Source organism: Zosterops lateralis, assembly GCF_965231275.1.
Source record: "Zosterops lateralis genome assembly, chromosome: 8".
Taxonomy (NCBI): Eukaryota; Metazoa; Chordata; class Aves; order Passeriformes; family Zosteropidae; genus Zosterops; species Zosterops lateralis.
Genome location: NC_139768.1, coordinates 29,489,504 through 29,507,072, shown reverse-complemented (window position 1 = coordinate 29,507,072; position 17,569 = coordinate 29,489,504). Strand labels below are relative to the sequence as shown.

At 44.0% G+C, this 17,569-nt stretch overlaps 2 protein-coding genes and 1 long non-coding RNA gene across 6 annotated transcripts in view; 2 read left to right on the top strand and 1 right to left on the bottom strand.

The window, feature by feature from the left end:
* LOC310912010 overlaps positions 1-15,051 on the top strand; it is a 44,853-nt gene extending 29,802 nt beyond the window's left edge. Inside the window, exon 3 of one of the 2 annotated variants that reach the window (XR_014590608.1) lies at positions 14,870-15,051. This is a non-coding gene — a long non-coding RNA (uncharacterized lncRNA). Of the gene's footprint in view, positions 1-2,027; positions 2,113-14,869 lie in introns of those variants that run through there. The other variant, XR_014590609.1, reaches the window with a different exon arrangement.
* ZNF365 (zinc finger protein 365) lies at positions 7-15,637 on the bottom strand (the record flags this gene model as incomplete). The annotated part of the gene is made up of 4 exons (XM_083866140.1): positions 7-2,100; positions 4,613-4,650; positions 6,294-6,474; positions 14,934-15,637. 4 exons carry the CDS (start codon positions 15,635-15,637, stop codon positions 1,854-1,856), a joined length of 1,170 nt encoding a protein of 389 aa, XP_083722266.1. The 3' UTR covers positions 7-1,853.
* RTKN2 (rhotekin 2) overlaps positions 15,062-17,569 on the top strand; it is a 53,650-nt gene continuing 51,142 nt past the window's right edge. For all 3 annotated transcript variants that reach the window (XM_083866138.1, XM_083866137.1, XM_083866135.1), the window contains exon 1: positions 15,062-15,125. The gene's annotated coding sequence lies outside the window, so the exon portion shown is untranslated. The remainder of the gene's footprint in view (positions 15,126-17,569) is intronic.

The window sequence follows — 17,569 nt, the reverse complement described above, 5'->3', positions numbered from 1 at the left end:
GGTTAAAGAAACAAATTAATATATTTTACTTTATTATCTTTCTAAGGTTCACTTTTATTATCTTCAAAAAAGATCCTTTTTTCAGATTTGTGGTAGGATGTGGGAAGCAATAGAAAAAACTCAAGAATGCTTGAATTTTAGCTTGCCTATAAAAGTTGTTGTAACACACAATCTGACCCAAGCCCATGCAACACAATGAACAACTCCTTTTCACCACACACAATGCCTAGCATAAGGCCAAGTGTGGCCTTGTGACATAGATAAATAAATATTGAAATATCATTACAACCTAAATACCTGAATTGGTTTTACACTGTGACTTTCTACTGAAACAGTGCTGAGAAACTTTTAAACATATATCTGATTGTTCCATATACACTATTTAAAATAAAAGTGAGGAATAATAAATACTCTTTCTTCTCTCTGCTACTTTCTGGGAGCTCTGTACACTGACAAATGTATGACATCTGTAGTTACCTGATCCTAGCTGACTGATTGGTCATCTTCTGCTTTAAAAATATTGCAACTCGGGTGCTTATTGCAGCAGTAATCATAGTGATACACTGTCTTTTAATACTCAGTTCTGCTTACAGACATAGTTATAAAAAATGAAAAACATTTTTCACAAATCTTTGTACACATACTGTAAAAATCACCTTCCACATAAACAATTTACATCTGTTATGAGCATTTAAAAAATAAATCACATAGACCTGTCTCACCTATCCTTTTTCTTGAGAAAACAAGTCTCATCAGCAACATCATCAGGATGTTCATATCTGTAAACATGGCATGAGGATTCATGTTACCAAAAACTGCACACACAAAAAAATCATCTTGATAAATAAAGTCTCTGATAAATAAGGATCCTTTTAATTGGCACAAACCACTGTAAACACATACAGTCCTGTTCTGCAGTCATCTCTAACTGCCTTGCACTTGGGTTCTTACATCAAAGTCAGTGATCTCTCAGCCCTGTAAAGATTCTTCAGAGATAAAAATGTGAAGGATTTGGGTTATAATCATGGTTACTTGGGTCTCTCATGCCTGAGACCAAGCACAGACACTGAACACAATGCCATGCAGTAACACGCTACTTTATCCTCTCCCTTGCTGCACCACAGCTGAGAACCTGCTGCTGCCACTTGGCACTGAAATTCCCAGTTTGGCCTGTGCTTGTCAGGGCAGCTTCTGGTCTCCTTGCTAAGGGACACCTCAGAGGAGCCCAAACTTGTACCAATAGACAACGTGGCTGCTGGCAGGATCAAGCAGTTTAATGTATTTAATAAAAGATGGAAATGTGCTTATAGCCAAAAACCCAGGGTAGCAACCTACTGCTGTAAACAGCCTCCAAGCGACTTTGAGTAGGCCTTTTGCATCTAAGTATGTCTGTTAGTCACTGATCTTACACGTACCTAAGCTGAGAGATTGAATATTTAGGTGCCAATTAAATGGATTCCTCTGAATTTCAGGAATAACACAGATGGAAAATAAATTACCAGGCCACATGCTGCCACTAAAATAATTAAACATACAGCCACAGTACTGCCCAGCAAGATAACTGCAGTCATTTAAAGCAAGCTCTATAAATGGCTAAATAAATAAATAAATACATGAATAAATAGAAAAACCTCCATGTAAACGGAATAAAATGTCACTTCTTTTATAGCGCCCAAAGAGGGAATGGCATAACTAAATATTATTAAACTTCCATATGTATATATTTCTGTATATTATATCTGGTATGTTTTGGCATGGCCAGATGGAATAGGAAAAAGTAGGATGACTAACTTCATTCAATATTTGTTGTGTTGAAGCCAAGTTCCTGTGCTGCTGTATATTGCTCACCATTCCTATAGCGCTTTGGCCTTTTTACCCATCTTTGACTTTGCACTCACTTTCCTGGCAGAGCAGACTGGCTCACCCTTCTTTTGTGCTCTCCATATTTCTCTTGGGCAATCAACAGATTCATAGAAGCATCTCACTGGCTGCAAGCTGGCTTTTTCATCCTTTGCTTTTTTCAACAGGATCCTTCCTTTTTGAAAGGAATGAGGCTTTGCATCAGCGATGTTATATGAAGCGTGTTGACTTCCTCGGCTCCTGAAATTAATAACAGTGATTATTAATAACTGTTATTCAGCCTTGCAAGATGATAGGTCCCCAAAATATCCCAAACCCTTACATTTTTGAAGACATAAATAGTCTTGTTTTACAGAATGAGGCTGCATGTTAAAAAGAGAGTTGCAAGATGAATTACATTTCTCAGTATTCAAAAGCATTCCTCACTAAAATAACCCCTACGTGTGTTACTGGTGCACTCTTCATGTGTGTTCATCTACACTTTTATTCTGATCACCATTCTGCTGATTTTGGAGTGCTGAGACCTTAGTGAGGTCTGTACTTGGTGATCTGCAGGGATTTTAAAGATGCATATTGTTCACATCAACATTCTGCAAAGAATGAACATCCCTTGGTCTTTGGAAGACCACACAACACCAGTAAGAGTAGAAAGTAGGTGCAGGAAGTGCAGAGACTTCTTTGTAGAATCTCAGTGCTGCCCCGGACTACACCCAGTCCCCAGGGAGCTGCTGCTACAAATGACCAATAGCTCAGGAAACTCCATGCTCTGCCCTTTGTGCTGACCACCCATCCAGGGAAACTTTAGCTTCCCTTTTAGGCTTTGATTTAAAACAGAAGAAGAAGAAAGGGGAATACAAAAACTGGTGGGAAGAAGAGTATGAAAGCTTAAAGGCCAAAGTAAGGTGAATTCTTTGTTCTCTCTGTGATGGTTCAAGCCCAGCAAGATTTGCAGAAATTGGTGAGCTCAGGTGGAGTGACAGCAAAGTGCCCAGTGCTGCAAAGGCTGAACCATGCACTCTGCTCTGAAATATTACATCCAAACTGCAGATCCACAGTTTAGCCAAGATCATTATAGTCCCTTTTAACATAATCTTGAAATGTTTTACAGCAGATAAATGCAGTGTAACAGCAGAACTATGATGTAAGGCACCAGCTCATGTGTACCCAGCTCCTGTGACTGAAGCAAAGAGCAGATGTGCTGATGCACAAGTTGATCTCTTAAGGGATCCCACAGGGATATTTTCCATAGTCTGTTATTTCTGAAAACCATATATCTGTAGTATTACTTCTTCTGGGAGTTAAATCCTATTGCACCCTTGACCAAGCCAGTTTTGGAAAGAGCTGCGGTTACTCACATGTGTACAGTGTAAACCCTCTCCTACTCTTCAGGAAGATGAGAAGGGTGTCATGGAAGTCTATATTTGTTGGTAGGAGGCAGTGAGGGCCATCTAACATTGTAGGAACTAAGCCTTACCTATGTAACAGCATTACCTGGTTAGCAGCTTTGCTAAGCAGATTTCACTAGTGGGAGGTTTAGGGGGGTGAAATGCTGTGCAGATCCAAACTGGACCTTGCAGGTACTGGCCTGCTGCAGGCCTGGGCTCTGACCACTTGTGTAAATGCACAAGTGTTGGCCACTCCAGTTTACCATCAGTTCTTGGGTACTGCTTTTTACAGTCCATCACTCAGCTGTTGTTTAAAGATGCAGTGTTCTGTTTTTCTCGGATGTTGTTATGGTGAGGAAGCTACATCATTTATTCCCAAAGCACACACTGGTATTATTGCAGGTGATGTTAGGCAGTCCTCTGCTGCACTGAATGAAGCTATTTAAACCAGAAGGTCAAGGTTAATATGATCTGAGGGGTTACCTAAAGGGACTAAATTGTATTTAAATTGAATGATTTTATGGTATGGTAGAGAAGATGGATGTCTGTTCCCAATTCACAGTCAGGGTAAGAAAGTACCCAAGATGGAGGAAGATGCAGGTCACTGCATGTGAAATGCAAAACTGCCAGCTCCAGATGTGGGAAATGCTTTTTCCAGATGTGGGAAAGCAGCAGCTCTGCAATATAAGTGACTGTAAGAGAGACTGAATTTCTACTGACACAGACTCATAATCTGTTGTGTTACAGAGAGTGACTTGTGGTGGTGCAATGGGAAAAAGTCCCAAACTTGTGTCCCCAGAAGGAAAGGCTGCCCTGAAGAAGGGTGCACTGCCTGACTGTCACTTGGCCAAGCACCACATGATGCTCCAAACCACCTGCTGGGACTCATGACCAAGTCACAAAGACATGGAGGCCAGCCCCAATTAGTTCTGCTGCTCCCAGGATAGCTGTTGAGTAACCTGAGATTGTTAGTGCCCCTGCTTTGTCAGGTTATAGGATTGTTACTGTCAGTTAGGAAATGACAATGTCTCTCTCCTACCTATAGAATGTTAAGGACGTTTTCAACTGAAACTTGGGCTGTGTTTGTCAAAGAGATTCAACTCCTGTAACTTTGCAATAGGCTATTATAGTCAGCAGGAAGGAGTAATTTGTTTAACAGAAAATTAGCATTCTTTGTTTTCTTTAGAGAATATCTGATTTTAGTTTAGTTTTAGCAGAAATATTTTTTTTCTAAATTACACGCCGTAAATATAGACCACATGCAGGTGCCAACCTATAAGGTAAAATGCAAAAGCAGAAATGCAAGCATGTCAACTTAGTGTATTTAAGTTAAAAAAAAAAAAAAAAAAAGAAGGAGCTATACTTACAGGCATCTGGGTTTCTTATTTAATGAAATATCTGTAAACTGCAATGAAAACAAAACCAGGTTATTACTATTACATTTTCAAGTAATTAAAGTACAAGGATAAAATACACACAATCTTTAAAATTGTATTTCCATTCTCATGTGCTGTTAAAACTAGAACATTCATGGAAAAAAACAAAAAATCTTTTACAGATTATTAACTCCTCCATCTTATGAACATGTTTTTAAAATTCAGAATGTGTGAGTTGTTAGTGGCTGGATTTTTCCCATTATTTTTATTGTAACTATAATCAAAGTAAATTGCTAAAGAAGAGTGGGCTGAACAGAGATCTTTCACATTAGATTAAACAGTATGGATACAATGAGAAGTAATTACTGTGTTCAAGATAATAAAGGGCAGTGGCTGAACAAGCTGTTTGAAATTAACTTTCTCTCAGATCCTTTAATTTTTCAATGCTACATTTCCTTTACAGAAGTGGTAGGAAACTCCAGCTACAAGCCTTTGGCTCTGCAGACTTGCACTGAAGGATGGAGGATGAGGACACAAGCATTTCTCTCCCCTTGCTGCAAATCCTGAGACCAGCTAGGGACAGCATAACTTCAATGCCAGCTCAAATTTGCATGGCTTCATTCTGTACAGCAGTTTGGTCCACAGTGTGGAAACACTTTGTCTAGTCTCTCTTTTGGTGGGGGTCAGAAAAGGAGGTGTTTAATGCCAGCTCAGCTTAAATTGATTTTAGTACTAAATAGATTCTTTGTATTGAGCTCTCATCAGAGCTTCTACACTGAGCCTTTGAATATCATTTAATGAAGTCACTGAGACAAGCAAGTCAGATTTGGCATCTGAAAATGATTATGTTCTTGTAAATGTTCCTTCTGTCCCTGGTATTGTCCACGCTTTGCAGCTGGATTTTTACCCAGCCTGACTTTGTTTGTCATCTGTCTTGGCTGGACTCTGGAGGCATCTCATGGTGTATTTTGCTGTACCTCCTGAAGGTCAGGATGGTCAATATTTGGATGGATGACCTTAGAGGAATGCTGAAATGTTCCTTGGAAGTCCTGTGCCTACAACTTGTCATATAAATGTAATGCATTGTAGGAAAATACTGAGTTTAGGTATTAAAAATGAGGGCTGTGGCAAATAATCTATTTTCAGTAGTAATATTCTTGATTTTCTAATCCATGGGGTACAGGGCTGTGGGAATCCATTCACCATTTCTAAGAGTCCCATGATAGGTAACTACTAAAAGCAAGATGATTTGCCAGCAAGCTGATATATCACCTATAGGGATCTATGTCTTTCCTGAAAATCTTTAAGCATCCCAAAAAGACTGCCAAGTCACATTTAAAAAAATGTTAATGGCAAAGGAAATGGCAGCAATAGCCAAAGCTGAAAAAAACATTTAAATATCTATCAAATATTTCATTACTCTTCGCTCTCCCTTTACCACCTTTGGCTACTGCTGCTCTTATGCTCTCTGCTCCTTTCCCTTGTGTAAAGTGGCAGTTTAAAACACAAATAAAACACAACTAAATAAACATTTCCCAAATGCACATCTGCCTGCAGCAGCAATCAATGTGAGCCACGGAGCCCACCCATATCCAAACTCCAAATCATACACCAACAGAACTTTGGCTCCAGGGGCAGGGTGACAGGAAGGGGAAAGACTCTGCTGCCTTACCACGTGCTCGCTGACATCGGTGTGGTTGCACACCATCTGCTGGTTTTGGTAATACTCTAGCTGCCTTTCTGCCACATCCACGCGCTGCAAGAGGTTCTCAATGAAGTGCTGGAGCCTGGCTTTCCCCCGCACTTCCTTCTCTGCTGCTTCTTCCAGGAAGTGGTTGAAAGTAACAACTTCTCTGCAAGATGGAAACATTGCAAAGAGGCCACATTTAGATAACAGCAGCTCCCTGGGCTTACCGTTGTCAAAAATTATTGGTGATTCTCCAGTTTGTCATGGTGATAGCTTATGTTAGCTAATTGCTGACCTTCGCCATTATCAAAGGATTTCAACTTTTTTGTGGACAAAGTGAAGATCTGGAAACCTGAATGCTGAATTTAAGTTTATGGGCAGTGGGTTTGGGGTGGGCTTTTTTCACATTACTTGGTGTCTTGGAAATAGTCTTTAGTGGCTCACAGGGTAGAAATATCATCAAGCATCCCTTCTCAAGGTATCTGGAGACAGTTGTATCTGCTTTCTCTTTTTTCTACTAAACCATGAGAATATCAGCTCTGAAACATGAAAAGAAAGAGATGAACTCCCAAATTTATCTTTTCATTTCATCACAATCTAACAGCAGTCACTTGATGTTGCTGCTGGGGTGGTTCTTAACTCAAAGGAGCTACTGTGGCCATTAAACTTCATTTTGGCTGCAATCCTACATGTCCAAGTATGGTGCTATGACCTGGAGCCAGAGGGAGCGTGGGGGGGTGAACAGATAATCTACAGATTATAGACCAAGGAGTCTGTGTGGGAAGAGCAAGTTTTAGGTAAGGAGTTTAGCAATGTGTCTTGTCTGGTAACACAACTGGAAGAAACAGACAGCACCGGTGACTGTGAAAGCTCCCAGCTCTGTGCTGAGACACTGCTGATTTCTAAGTTCTCTGTATACTTACTGTCAGTAATCAGGACACCATTTGACCTCTGATATCAGAGGACTATTTGGGTGGAAGAAGTTTGGTTATAGACAGAAACATGTATTACAAAAGAAGACAAATCTGAGCACGTAGGACTTCCCTGGTCAATAAATACCAGGATAAATATTTTTTACTCTGCCAATGAAGCCATGTTAAATTTTGCTTTGTATGAAATGGGTGCGAGAAAGGGCATGATTGCTCAGTAGAAATACATTGCCTGAGGAAAAAGCATTTCAAGTAGAAACTCTGAAACAGTTTGTGGGAGAAATAACCTTTCAAAGCTTAGCTTGTTTGTAACCAATCCAAAGTTTCTCTGCATTCAGTTGTTTCAACTCAGCATAGTTGTAGTTAATTGGTTTAATGTAGTATAGCTGTTTCAACAGTGAGCTGCTTTGTTCTAAGATTTAGGCAAGAGTGGTCAGCCATGGAAATTCACCACCTGGGATGCAGGCTGTGCCTGCCTGCTCTCCACTACAGCAGAGCTCTGTTTGCATGGCTGATCTAATGGTAGGAATGAACTAAAAAAAAAAGGACATATCGTTTGGATGAAGAACATTGATGAATATTAGTTTATATTAACTCACCCATAAAACCTGGCTTAAGAAACAGAGAGGGAACTTGTTTGTTAAGTTCAGCTAATCCATTTCATTTCAAGGCTCTGAACAGTTTTAGTGATTATTAGCTTGCCCAGAGCAACCTGATACCAAAGAGCCACGGAGGAATGCTTAGGGAAAAGCCAATCCAAACTCATTAAGGTCAAATTTAGGGCTTAATTGTCATCGCACTGTGACTCCTTTGGTTTCATGATGGTTTTGGGTTAATGTAGGAGCAACCTGATGAACCTTGCTGTTTCATCAGGGGACAGGGAGCTCAAAAGGACAGAAGCTCAGCAGGTTGGCTCCAAATCCCCCTCCTTTTGGGTAAGGAAGAGCTGCTCATAGCCTGTCAGCCTGCTGATCCTCCAGTGGGAAGGTGGGAGAGCAGGGAGCTGCCAGCCTGGGACACCATGAGGATGTCCCTCCCAGGGACACAGCCTCTGAGCTTTGCTGCAGCAGGAGGAAACAAACATGAGTAACTGGGATTTTTTTAAAAGGGTGATAGTTTCAAAAATGCTAACATTTGTAATTGTCTCAGCAAAGGTAATTAATAAGAATTCATTAATTGTCTGCTCTATGGCACAAACAATCACCAACAGATTCTCCTTTCCTACAAATGTCCCATTAATATGCCATAAGGAAGCCAGAGTGAAGCAATGTTTTTTTCAAGAAGATCTAGATGACTATCAGGAGGAGAAGAGATTCATCTGTCAATAAATTCCCCAATATTGTCCTTGCTTTCTAGACTAAAGATAACTTGGCATCCTAAATGCCATTATTTGTAGGAACTGTTATTAGCAGTAGTAGTAGCATATCCATAACTTCTCTCTGTTTAGCTGCCTCTGAACCTACCTTTAATAATTTTAATCTAAAATTTTTCCTTTGGGTTGAAATGCACTCTGTAAATTCCCTTTCGAAAGACAGGAGCCAGAACAAACCCACGCATTAAGGGCTCTGTCACATGCCTTGCACTGATAAGCAGCACTTGTGTTAGTTCAGCTACTTTCTTTGTTTCCACTTCATTCTCATCTCTCAGAAGAACAAGATCAAGCCCTGAGGAGTGACTGCTAATAGGTTTCTCTACTTGCTCCAACACTTCTTCCTCAGAGAGCTCACTCCATACCACAGCTATGCCTTGGGTACCTGAAGAGAATTCCCAGAAGAATTTTTACCTTCCTCCCACTGTGAACAATAGGGAAATGGTTCAAAGAACTTCCTGCAGCTGCTGTTTATCTGTCTAATTGCCCTTCTTGTCTCTTGCAGTTTGCCCAGACTTTTTCTTAGCCATACTGATGGCCCTCCCCCTTCAATCTATTTCTAGATATCTGTGGTGATTTTTTGCTTATGTTCTTTATTTTCCTTTCAGTTTATTTCTCCAGACCTCTGCTACATTTTTGAGGATTATGGGACAGGATTTCTGTCTTTCACTCTCTATGCTTATGCTTGTGGAAAGATGGATGAAGTCAGGGGGAGGTTAAGCCATGAATATTGTGGGGCCCACTTGGTAGAGGCATAAAGCAGAGCACAGCAGCATGGGCCCATTGGGCTCTGTGTCTTGCCAGCAGCATTCACCTGAAACAGGAATCATTTTATTAAAGCCTAGCTCAGAACTGAGGTGTTTCCCTTTCTAACAAGAGGTCTCTGCTACCATGCACTGACTATTCTACATCTGGAGCACTTCTGTTATACTGAGAAAAGGTTACATGGACTTATTAACTCCTGCTGAGAACTCCTCTGCTCCTCTGCCCAGCAGACACCTGCCCCCTCTCACCCAGCTCTGCACCCTGGCACTTGCTTATAGGGGTAAGCAAAAGATCTTGACACTACATTTTCTGAGTGCTGTAGACAATGCTTAGTGCACCCCAGATCTCTCCAATGTCTGTAATCTCATCTGCTCGCAGTTTACTATACCAATACTTAGGTATTCTGTATGCAAAATGTTTACAGGGCTATGACTGGGCAGCAGGGAGACAGGTGGGTCTCTTGCTTTGTCTTGGGGGGCATTCCCATCAGACAAAACCTTCCAGGAAGAGGGAATTGCTCCTGCTGCCCAGAGAGCAGAGGGTGTATTGAGCTGCCAGCAGCAGAGTGAGGCAAGTGAGAGGGAAAGACAAGGCAGATGCAACCTGAGAGGTGTCCAAGAGGAGCAGGAGATGCCTGTACTGCCAGAGTGTCAGAAAGGAGCTCTTCCCAGAGCCAGACGAGTCCAAGGGAAATTTATTGCAGTACAGCAGGCACCTCAGAGGAGTTCAGCTAAAAAACAAGTGTCGAGGGAAGAACTCACTGTAAGTAAGTAAGATTTGCTGCCAAAGCTTTTATTTTAATCTGACTCTGCCAGGGAGTTAACCTGTTACAGTTAACTAGACTTAAGTAATTTAGAATTTTGCATCCCACCTGAAGCCCAGCCCAAAAACTTCTTTATGGAGGCTGTTACCATGAAACAAGTTGAGATGTGGTAAATAAAGTCATAAATCATAGGCTGACTGGGTGACATTTATTCTTCTGCTTTTACCACTAGATTATTCAGCACTCATTTAGGATGAGTGAGCTGCAGGTTTGTTTACTGGAGCAGTTGCCAGCACAGGGATCCTGGGATCTGTTTAGTATTTATATGATTTTCAGCAGCTAAGCATGTGATACACTGAGTAGATGCAGAGGATGGGACAGCTCCAGCTCCTTAACACCTGACATCAAGGGCTAATGATTTCTCACATTGCAGCCAAGCCCTCCCACAGCATGGGCCCCAGGACTGTGCACACCAACACTGACACCTGCAGCTGCTCTGTAGGTGGAGATAAGCATGAGGCTCCATGCAGACTCTGCACCCAGTATCAAATCACTTTAGAGAATTACATTCAGCATAAATCTGCCTAAAATCAATAGAAAACCAAAGACATTATTTTACCTGAAGGTGGGAAAATTCCTACCACAGTAAGTAACAAAGTGATTTACTTGTCAAAATATTTAATATGTATATTCATTAAGCATTAATGCCAGTGACCTTATCCATCCAAAAGCACCCAACTGGTGTTTTTGCCTGAAGGCTGCTGTTATTCATTAGGTTGTGGCTTCACATTACCACACCACTAAAAGCACATTTGATTTAAGAGATTCACACCTCCTCCCTCAGAAAGTTATTGCACCCATTCAGTGGGCTGTGTTCTAGATCTGAGCCCTGAATTTACTGGGGTGACACTGAAGATTTTAAGCTTTATTTCACAGAGCCATTCTGTAGGACAGTCATGCTAGGCTTAACCCTGTGCAGGTGCATGGGGGGGAGTAATCTCTTGAGTAGGAAGATGAAAGGAAACAGGAAGGAGGGAGCAGGATTATCTAAAACTGAGGGTGGAAGAACAATGTGTAATTGTAGTTGTACTCTGCTTAAAGCAAATCAAAACTGTTTTGTTGTACAACTGAAATCCCTGTTTTAGGAAAGCTGTTACAAGGCACAAATTGCAGTGATCTCTAAAAACCAGCTCTTAATGCCACTGTCAATATGTTATCTGCACAGATAATTTAATTAATTGCAAACTTAAGGTGAAGCCACTGGCAAGAATAACTACTGCCCACAACAGCTATTCTGAAATAATCCTTGCATTCCAGGCTATGTCAGAACAGAGGCATGACCAGCCTCAAAACAAATGCATTAGACTGGTTAGAGGAATTACTGTCAGAGATTAATGACCTTGCTCTATTATTAGGAGACAGTGAAACTGTTTAAGTTACCATTGAAGGTGGATTCCAGCCAAAGACCATTGCTTCAAATGCTTACCCTGTTCAGACTTACTGAAAATCAAACTCTACCAGTTCCAATTTTCTTACATAACATCCAGAAACAAGCCTCTCAGTGTCCTCTAGCAGTTAAGTTCATAGCTGGTTTTTGTTTCAATGGTTTTCTTGATATGTTATTCAACGAAGTCTTACGCCCTTTGGGCATGCTTCTGTGTTATCTTTAAGATCACAGTACTCATTCTGAGTTGCATTCTCCTTCATCAAACATTGAATAATCCCTTTCAGGGCACATTTTCTAATTAAATAATTCCTTTGCTCAGCAGCTCTGTGCTCAGAGTAATACAATTTCAACTATATATTAGTGCAGTCAGTGTTGTAGCTCCAGCTGTCCTACCCCTCAGCACTGGTCACATCCACGAGGGCCTCACACCAGAATCACAGCACACACTTACATGCAGATTGGCACTGCCATTTTTGTAAGGAAACAAAGAGAAAATTTAACTAAAAAGGTATCTTCATTACTGTCTTTGCTGCTAAAGGCCTTATTTAAAACAAACAAAAAATAATCAATTGACAAGTCTAAAGAAATAACCCACTGATCCTACAAGCTCTTCAAATGGGCAGCCCTGTTCCTGGTGATGCTCTAAACCGACACTCAGATGCTTCAGGGAAGGTGTTTTGTTTTTTCTGCTGCTAAGAGGAAAAGATTTGCAGCTACACTAGCTCAACACCAATGCTAATTTTAGGAAAAGTTATCCATATTCACAAAATTGCTTATGGAAAAAAAAAATCCAAAGAAACTGATGAAAGCATTTATTTCTGAAGGTCAGCAAGTATCAAAGCAGTCCCTAAGGGATGCCTTTGACTTTCCAGTCTGCAGTGAGAACTGCTTCTGCAATTTCCATTAAGCAGTCTTGTTTGGCTTTCTAATCATCTGGACTTCTTCCAGAAATCAAAGCCAAAGTTGAGATCCTCCTTTTTTGAAGGACAATGTCTTTTTAGCACACCAAGTAAGTTTTGAACACACAAAGCACTGACTATATAGACAGGTGTCAGAGTTTACCAACAGCCCATGAGAAAGCCAGACAAGTGTCACTGTTGTTACCGATTTACCTTTAGAAATTAACACGTTACTGTGTCAGAGTTGTTCACTCATTCCTTTTGCTGCACTTGCTTCCAAGTCTTTCTGCTGAAAGTGGAAGCAAAACGCTGAAGAGCAATACCCTGTACTCTGTGGAGTCTCTGGTGCAGTCGGCTCTTTTTGGTTAGTGTTTCTTAGTAGCCAAGTAACCTTCAGCCTTCCCTGTAACACCAGCTTAGGAGCTACCTCATCATTTATGCATTCACCCTCCTCCTTTCAAGACTAGAATTCTAACAGCAATCATCTGAGCTCCTGCCCCTTTCCTGAGCCTGGCAATGCCCTAGTGTGAAGGACAATGTTTTCCCACTTCTCTTCATTCTGTATTCAGTCCTTTCTAGCCTCAGAATACCAGCTGGTAGGTATTCTGCCAAAGAGCATGTGGCCTCTTCCTTATTCCTTTTCCTAATACAGTTAAAAATCACAACTTAAACTGTCTTTGTCAGTGTCCTTTGCCACCCTCCCATATCACACCCATTCTTTCTACCCAGATGACTCAATTGCCCCTTTCCTCTTTTCCTGCAAGGTCTTTTCTTCTACAGCATTGCAGAACTTTGGGTTTGTTCCACTGAATGGTTTCTTTCTCCCAACAGTCATGTTTTTCTTTTTGGGATCCTACTCTTGATTTTTAAAAACACATTCTGCCTTTAGTTTGGGGTGATTCATGCCACTTGAGATATCTGAAATTCTGCATCTAGCCTAAGACAGATGCTTACCTGAGGTCTCCTGATAGTCTGCAGAAGGAAGAAGGACCTTCACAGAGCAATCCCTTCTCCTCTAAGATACTTTTCTAGAAGAAATAGGATGACTTACACTGTGAAAGTGCCCAGGAGGGCAGTCTGGCTGGACGGGAATACCAAAACTGCTTGAAAGTATGTTATCTTCATGGCTTTCCTCCAGCATACTTCCAATCTGCCTCAGTTAAACTGTTATCTTCAGCTTCACCTTAAATCTTTCCATTTTCTCTTCCATGAGGATCACCTGATAGTTTAAAATCAGGTATTTTGATTGAATATTCTGTTGAATATCCCTTCAAGGAAGATTTCAGAAGCTCATATCCCATCACCTTTATGTAGCCCTTCTTCTGGAAAATCTATAGCTCTGCTTCAAGGTAAATGGCTCCTACTGATGTGGGAGCCATCTCATCTTTTCTTTCTTGTCCTTAGACTACAGCAAGGAATGATGAAAGCCCTCCAAACTTCCTACACTGAACTCCTACACCACCTTCCTTATTTCTTGTAAGATCAGTGTCATGGCAACTACCACTTCTCATCTTCTTTTTGTAAGCTGATGAATTGGTTTAGAGGCACACCATTACCAAGGCTCTTTATTTCCATTTCTCTAAAATAAGTTATGTTGCTCTGAAAAGCCTGAAAGATCTCAGCAAGTGCTGAATAAACTAAGTAGTTCATGTATAAATTATATATCAGCTACCACTACATTTTTAATGGATGCATCATGAGCGTATTTTTAGATGGCTTAGTTTAGTCAGAACTCTGGCATCTGCTTCCCAATCCCATAGAAGTGATTCCTGTTCCACAGTTCTGTGTCCACCTAAAACACTAGACATGAACTACTTGGACATGGCCTTTTCAACACTGTCTCCAGTAAAGCTTTGTTGATGCACAGGAGGCTAACACGCTCCATGGTCAGCCTCCTGACCGTGGTGAGGTGTCTTAAGGGAAAAGGTGCTTCTTGGGATTCTCACATACTTCATCCAGACTTACCCACCCGTATCTTCTTAAAACCACGATGCATTAGAGGTGTCAGTGTCAATCAGATTACATGCTGATGAGAGCTTCTACTCGTCCCTACCCCCATGAAACCAGAGGCACAACACAGGCATTAGTGTAGTAGTCATTGAGGAGCCACGCATGAAAGCCACCTGCCCAGGGAGCTGTCCCCTGCCCTGCTGGTCACTGGGGAGTCAAACATGAAAACCACCTGCCCAGGGAGCTGTCCACTGCCCTGTTTAGCCACTGGGGAGTCAAACATGAAAGCCACCTGCCCAGGGAGCTGTCCACTGCCTTGCAGGGGACACGGTCACACGGGACTACAACTCCAGAAATAACAACGATCTGATGCTGGTGAGCTCCAGGCCCCTTCATAATCAGCAAGTAAGTGAGCCATTCCCCCTCTTCTCCCCCAAAGGCTGTCACTGACGCAGGAGCTGGCCAGCCCTCGCCAAGCCGTCGGCTCTCGCCTCCCCACTTACTCCTCTTTGCGGTGAAGCTCCTCCTCGGACTCGCTGAGCCGCTGCTTCAGGGCCGCGATCATCTCCACGGCCACATCCACCTGCCTGCTCAGGGCCCGCTCCCGCCGCTGCACCTCCTGCTTCTTCTGGGACAGCTGCACGAACGCCGCCCGCACCTCCAGCAGCTCCGCCGTCTTCTGGGACAGCTCTTTGGTAAGCTTGTCGATCCGCTTCTCGATCGTTTTGTCCACGGCCTCTACCATCCTGTTAAACTTTTCCCGGACGTGCGCCTCGAAGGAGGCATTGGGATCGGCGGGCGGGAGGCCGGGTTTGGAGAGCTCGCCGGGAGACTCGGCCGACACATAGTTGGCCAGGTAGGAGCCGGGCCGCTCCGCCGGCAGCTCCCGCGGCCGCTCGCCCCCGCAGGACGCGCCGCCCGGGGTCAGGAGGGGCCCGGCCGAGCCGCCGGGGCTCCCCGGGCTGGCCTGGGCTGCGGGCTCCGGCGGGGACACCGGCTCCGCCTCCTTCAGCGGCGAGAACAGGCTGCTCCTGGCCAGGAGGCTGCTCTCCTGGAAGCTGTGGCTGTACTCCAGGTGCACCCGCAGCGAGGACAGGCTCCGGAACCTGGTGTGGTCGCCGCATCGCGGGCAGCGGAAGGGGAGGCTGACGCTGCCGAGCGGCTCCGGCCAGGGGTGCCCGCCTTCATCCCGGGCTGTCTGTTGCATTCCTCGCCGGGAGGGAACGGTCCGCGTCCGCGCCCCACGGGAAACTTGGGAAACTTTCCCGGCGATTCCTCAGGGGTACCGCGCCATCTCCGCCCGGCGCCCGGGGACGCGCCCACCCGGCGCCGCCGCTCCGGCACACGGCCCCGCTCGCCCCGGCACGGCCCCGCTGGCCTCGGCCGCCGCCCGGGCCTTGCCGGAGCGGAGCGGCGCCGGGCCCCGGCTGGGCGCGGGCCTCGGCCGCCCGCAAGGTCGCCGCACTTACCCGACTTGTTGCTGGCGGCGGCGGCGGGGCGGCGTTTTCAGCAGAGCCGTAAATCAGCCCGCGGGGCGGGGCGGGCGGGGCAGGACGCGGGGCGGCGGGGACGCGGAGCCGCGGCGGGGCGGGGAGCGGCGGGGAGGCCCGGCGGGGACGCGGAGGGGCGGGGAGGCCCGGCGGGGGCGGCCGGGGGTGTCGGCAGCCCGCGGGGGCGCGGGGCCGGGGCCGGAGCCGCTCCCTGCCCCTCCCCGGAGCGATCTCCTCCCGAGCCGCCCCCGTGAGCGCCTGGCCGGGGCGCTGGCGGGGCCCTGCGGACGCGGCCGAGCCGTGACTGCGCTGCGCGGGGCGGGCTGGGGAGATGCTGAAGGATAACGCAGTTCAGGGCGCTTCTGCAGCACGACGGGACTGGCACATGCAAATAAGTATAATCCAGCCTTGTCTTTCGGGGAATGTAATTATCTACGTGACTTGAAAACTATATTTAAAAGCCAGAAAGTTTTGTGAGGGTTTTGTTTGTTTGCTTAGTTTTTTGGGTTTTTTTTTTTTTAAATAAGACCCCAATTTAGTGCCAGTATTTAGGGAGGGGAAGAAGCAATAATAATACTTCCACTTAGAGTATGACGAATGGATGTCATAGACATATAGAATGGTTTGGGTTGACCTTCAAAGGCCTTCTAGCACAGTCCTCCTGCAATAAGCAGAAATACCTTCAACTAGATCAGGCTGCTCAGAGCCCTGTCCAGCCTGCCCTTGAACGTTTCCGAGGATGGGGCATCCACATCTCTGGAAACCTGTGCCACTGTTTCACTGCTCTCATTGAACAAAATTCCTTCCTTATATCTACTCTGGGTCTAAACCCATGTGATTGATGTTAGAGAACCCTGCCAATACATCCTCTGAATAGGGAGATGTGCTTCTAAACTTATTTTATGCCACAGATATGTGTCTATTTTATAAATTTTTGGAAACATGAGCAAGGCTGATTGTAGAGTAGCAGCTTTTTTGAGGTAATAGTGAAATATTGCTCTTTCTAAACCTAGTACTTGAGGCCACACTGGTAATATGCTGCAGATTTTTTTTTTAATTGCTGTGGGAGTACTGCAGTAAAGTTTTTGTACTAATATATCTGTTCCTTGAGTGCAATATACAAGCAGAGTCTTAAACACTGAGTAAATCTGAGCACATTGATAGATACCTTTGATGTGATTAAGACATTCCAGTAAATTATTCACCAGATGGTACATCAAAGGAAGTTACTCAAATTGCTTTTCAGAGCTTCAGCTAATCTCTGAAGTGTGTGGGCTACCATCCAGGCTGCAACATTTTGCATGAGTTAGTTGTCCTTTATTACCTTGCCTAAATGTGGTGATTTGCCCTTCTTTTGTCATCAAGCAGTACCAAAACCCACAAAGGAGGTCAGGAGGGAATAGCTTTGAACCATGTTTGCCTCCAGATTTGGGACTCCTGACTATTTCTTTGTGGGAGGCCAACACTGACAGAATGTAACCATGTTTTGGTTCCCACTTTCTTGGCTGTTGTCCTCTACTGTGCATTATCTATCTCTGTTGTGCCCTTTGCTTTCCTATCTCCTCAACATCACAGGTACTTGGTGCTGATGCTCCAAGGTGCAGATGAATGCTGTACAAGTGCAGTGAATTGAGCATGATGGGAGCTAC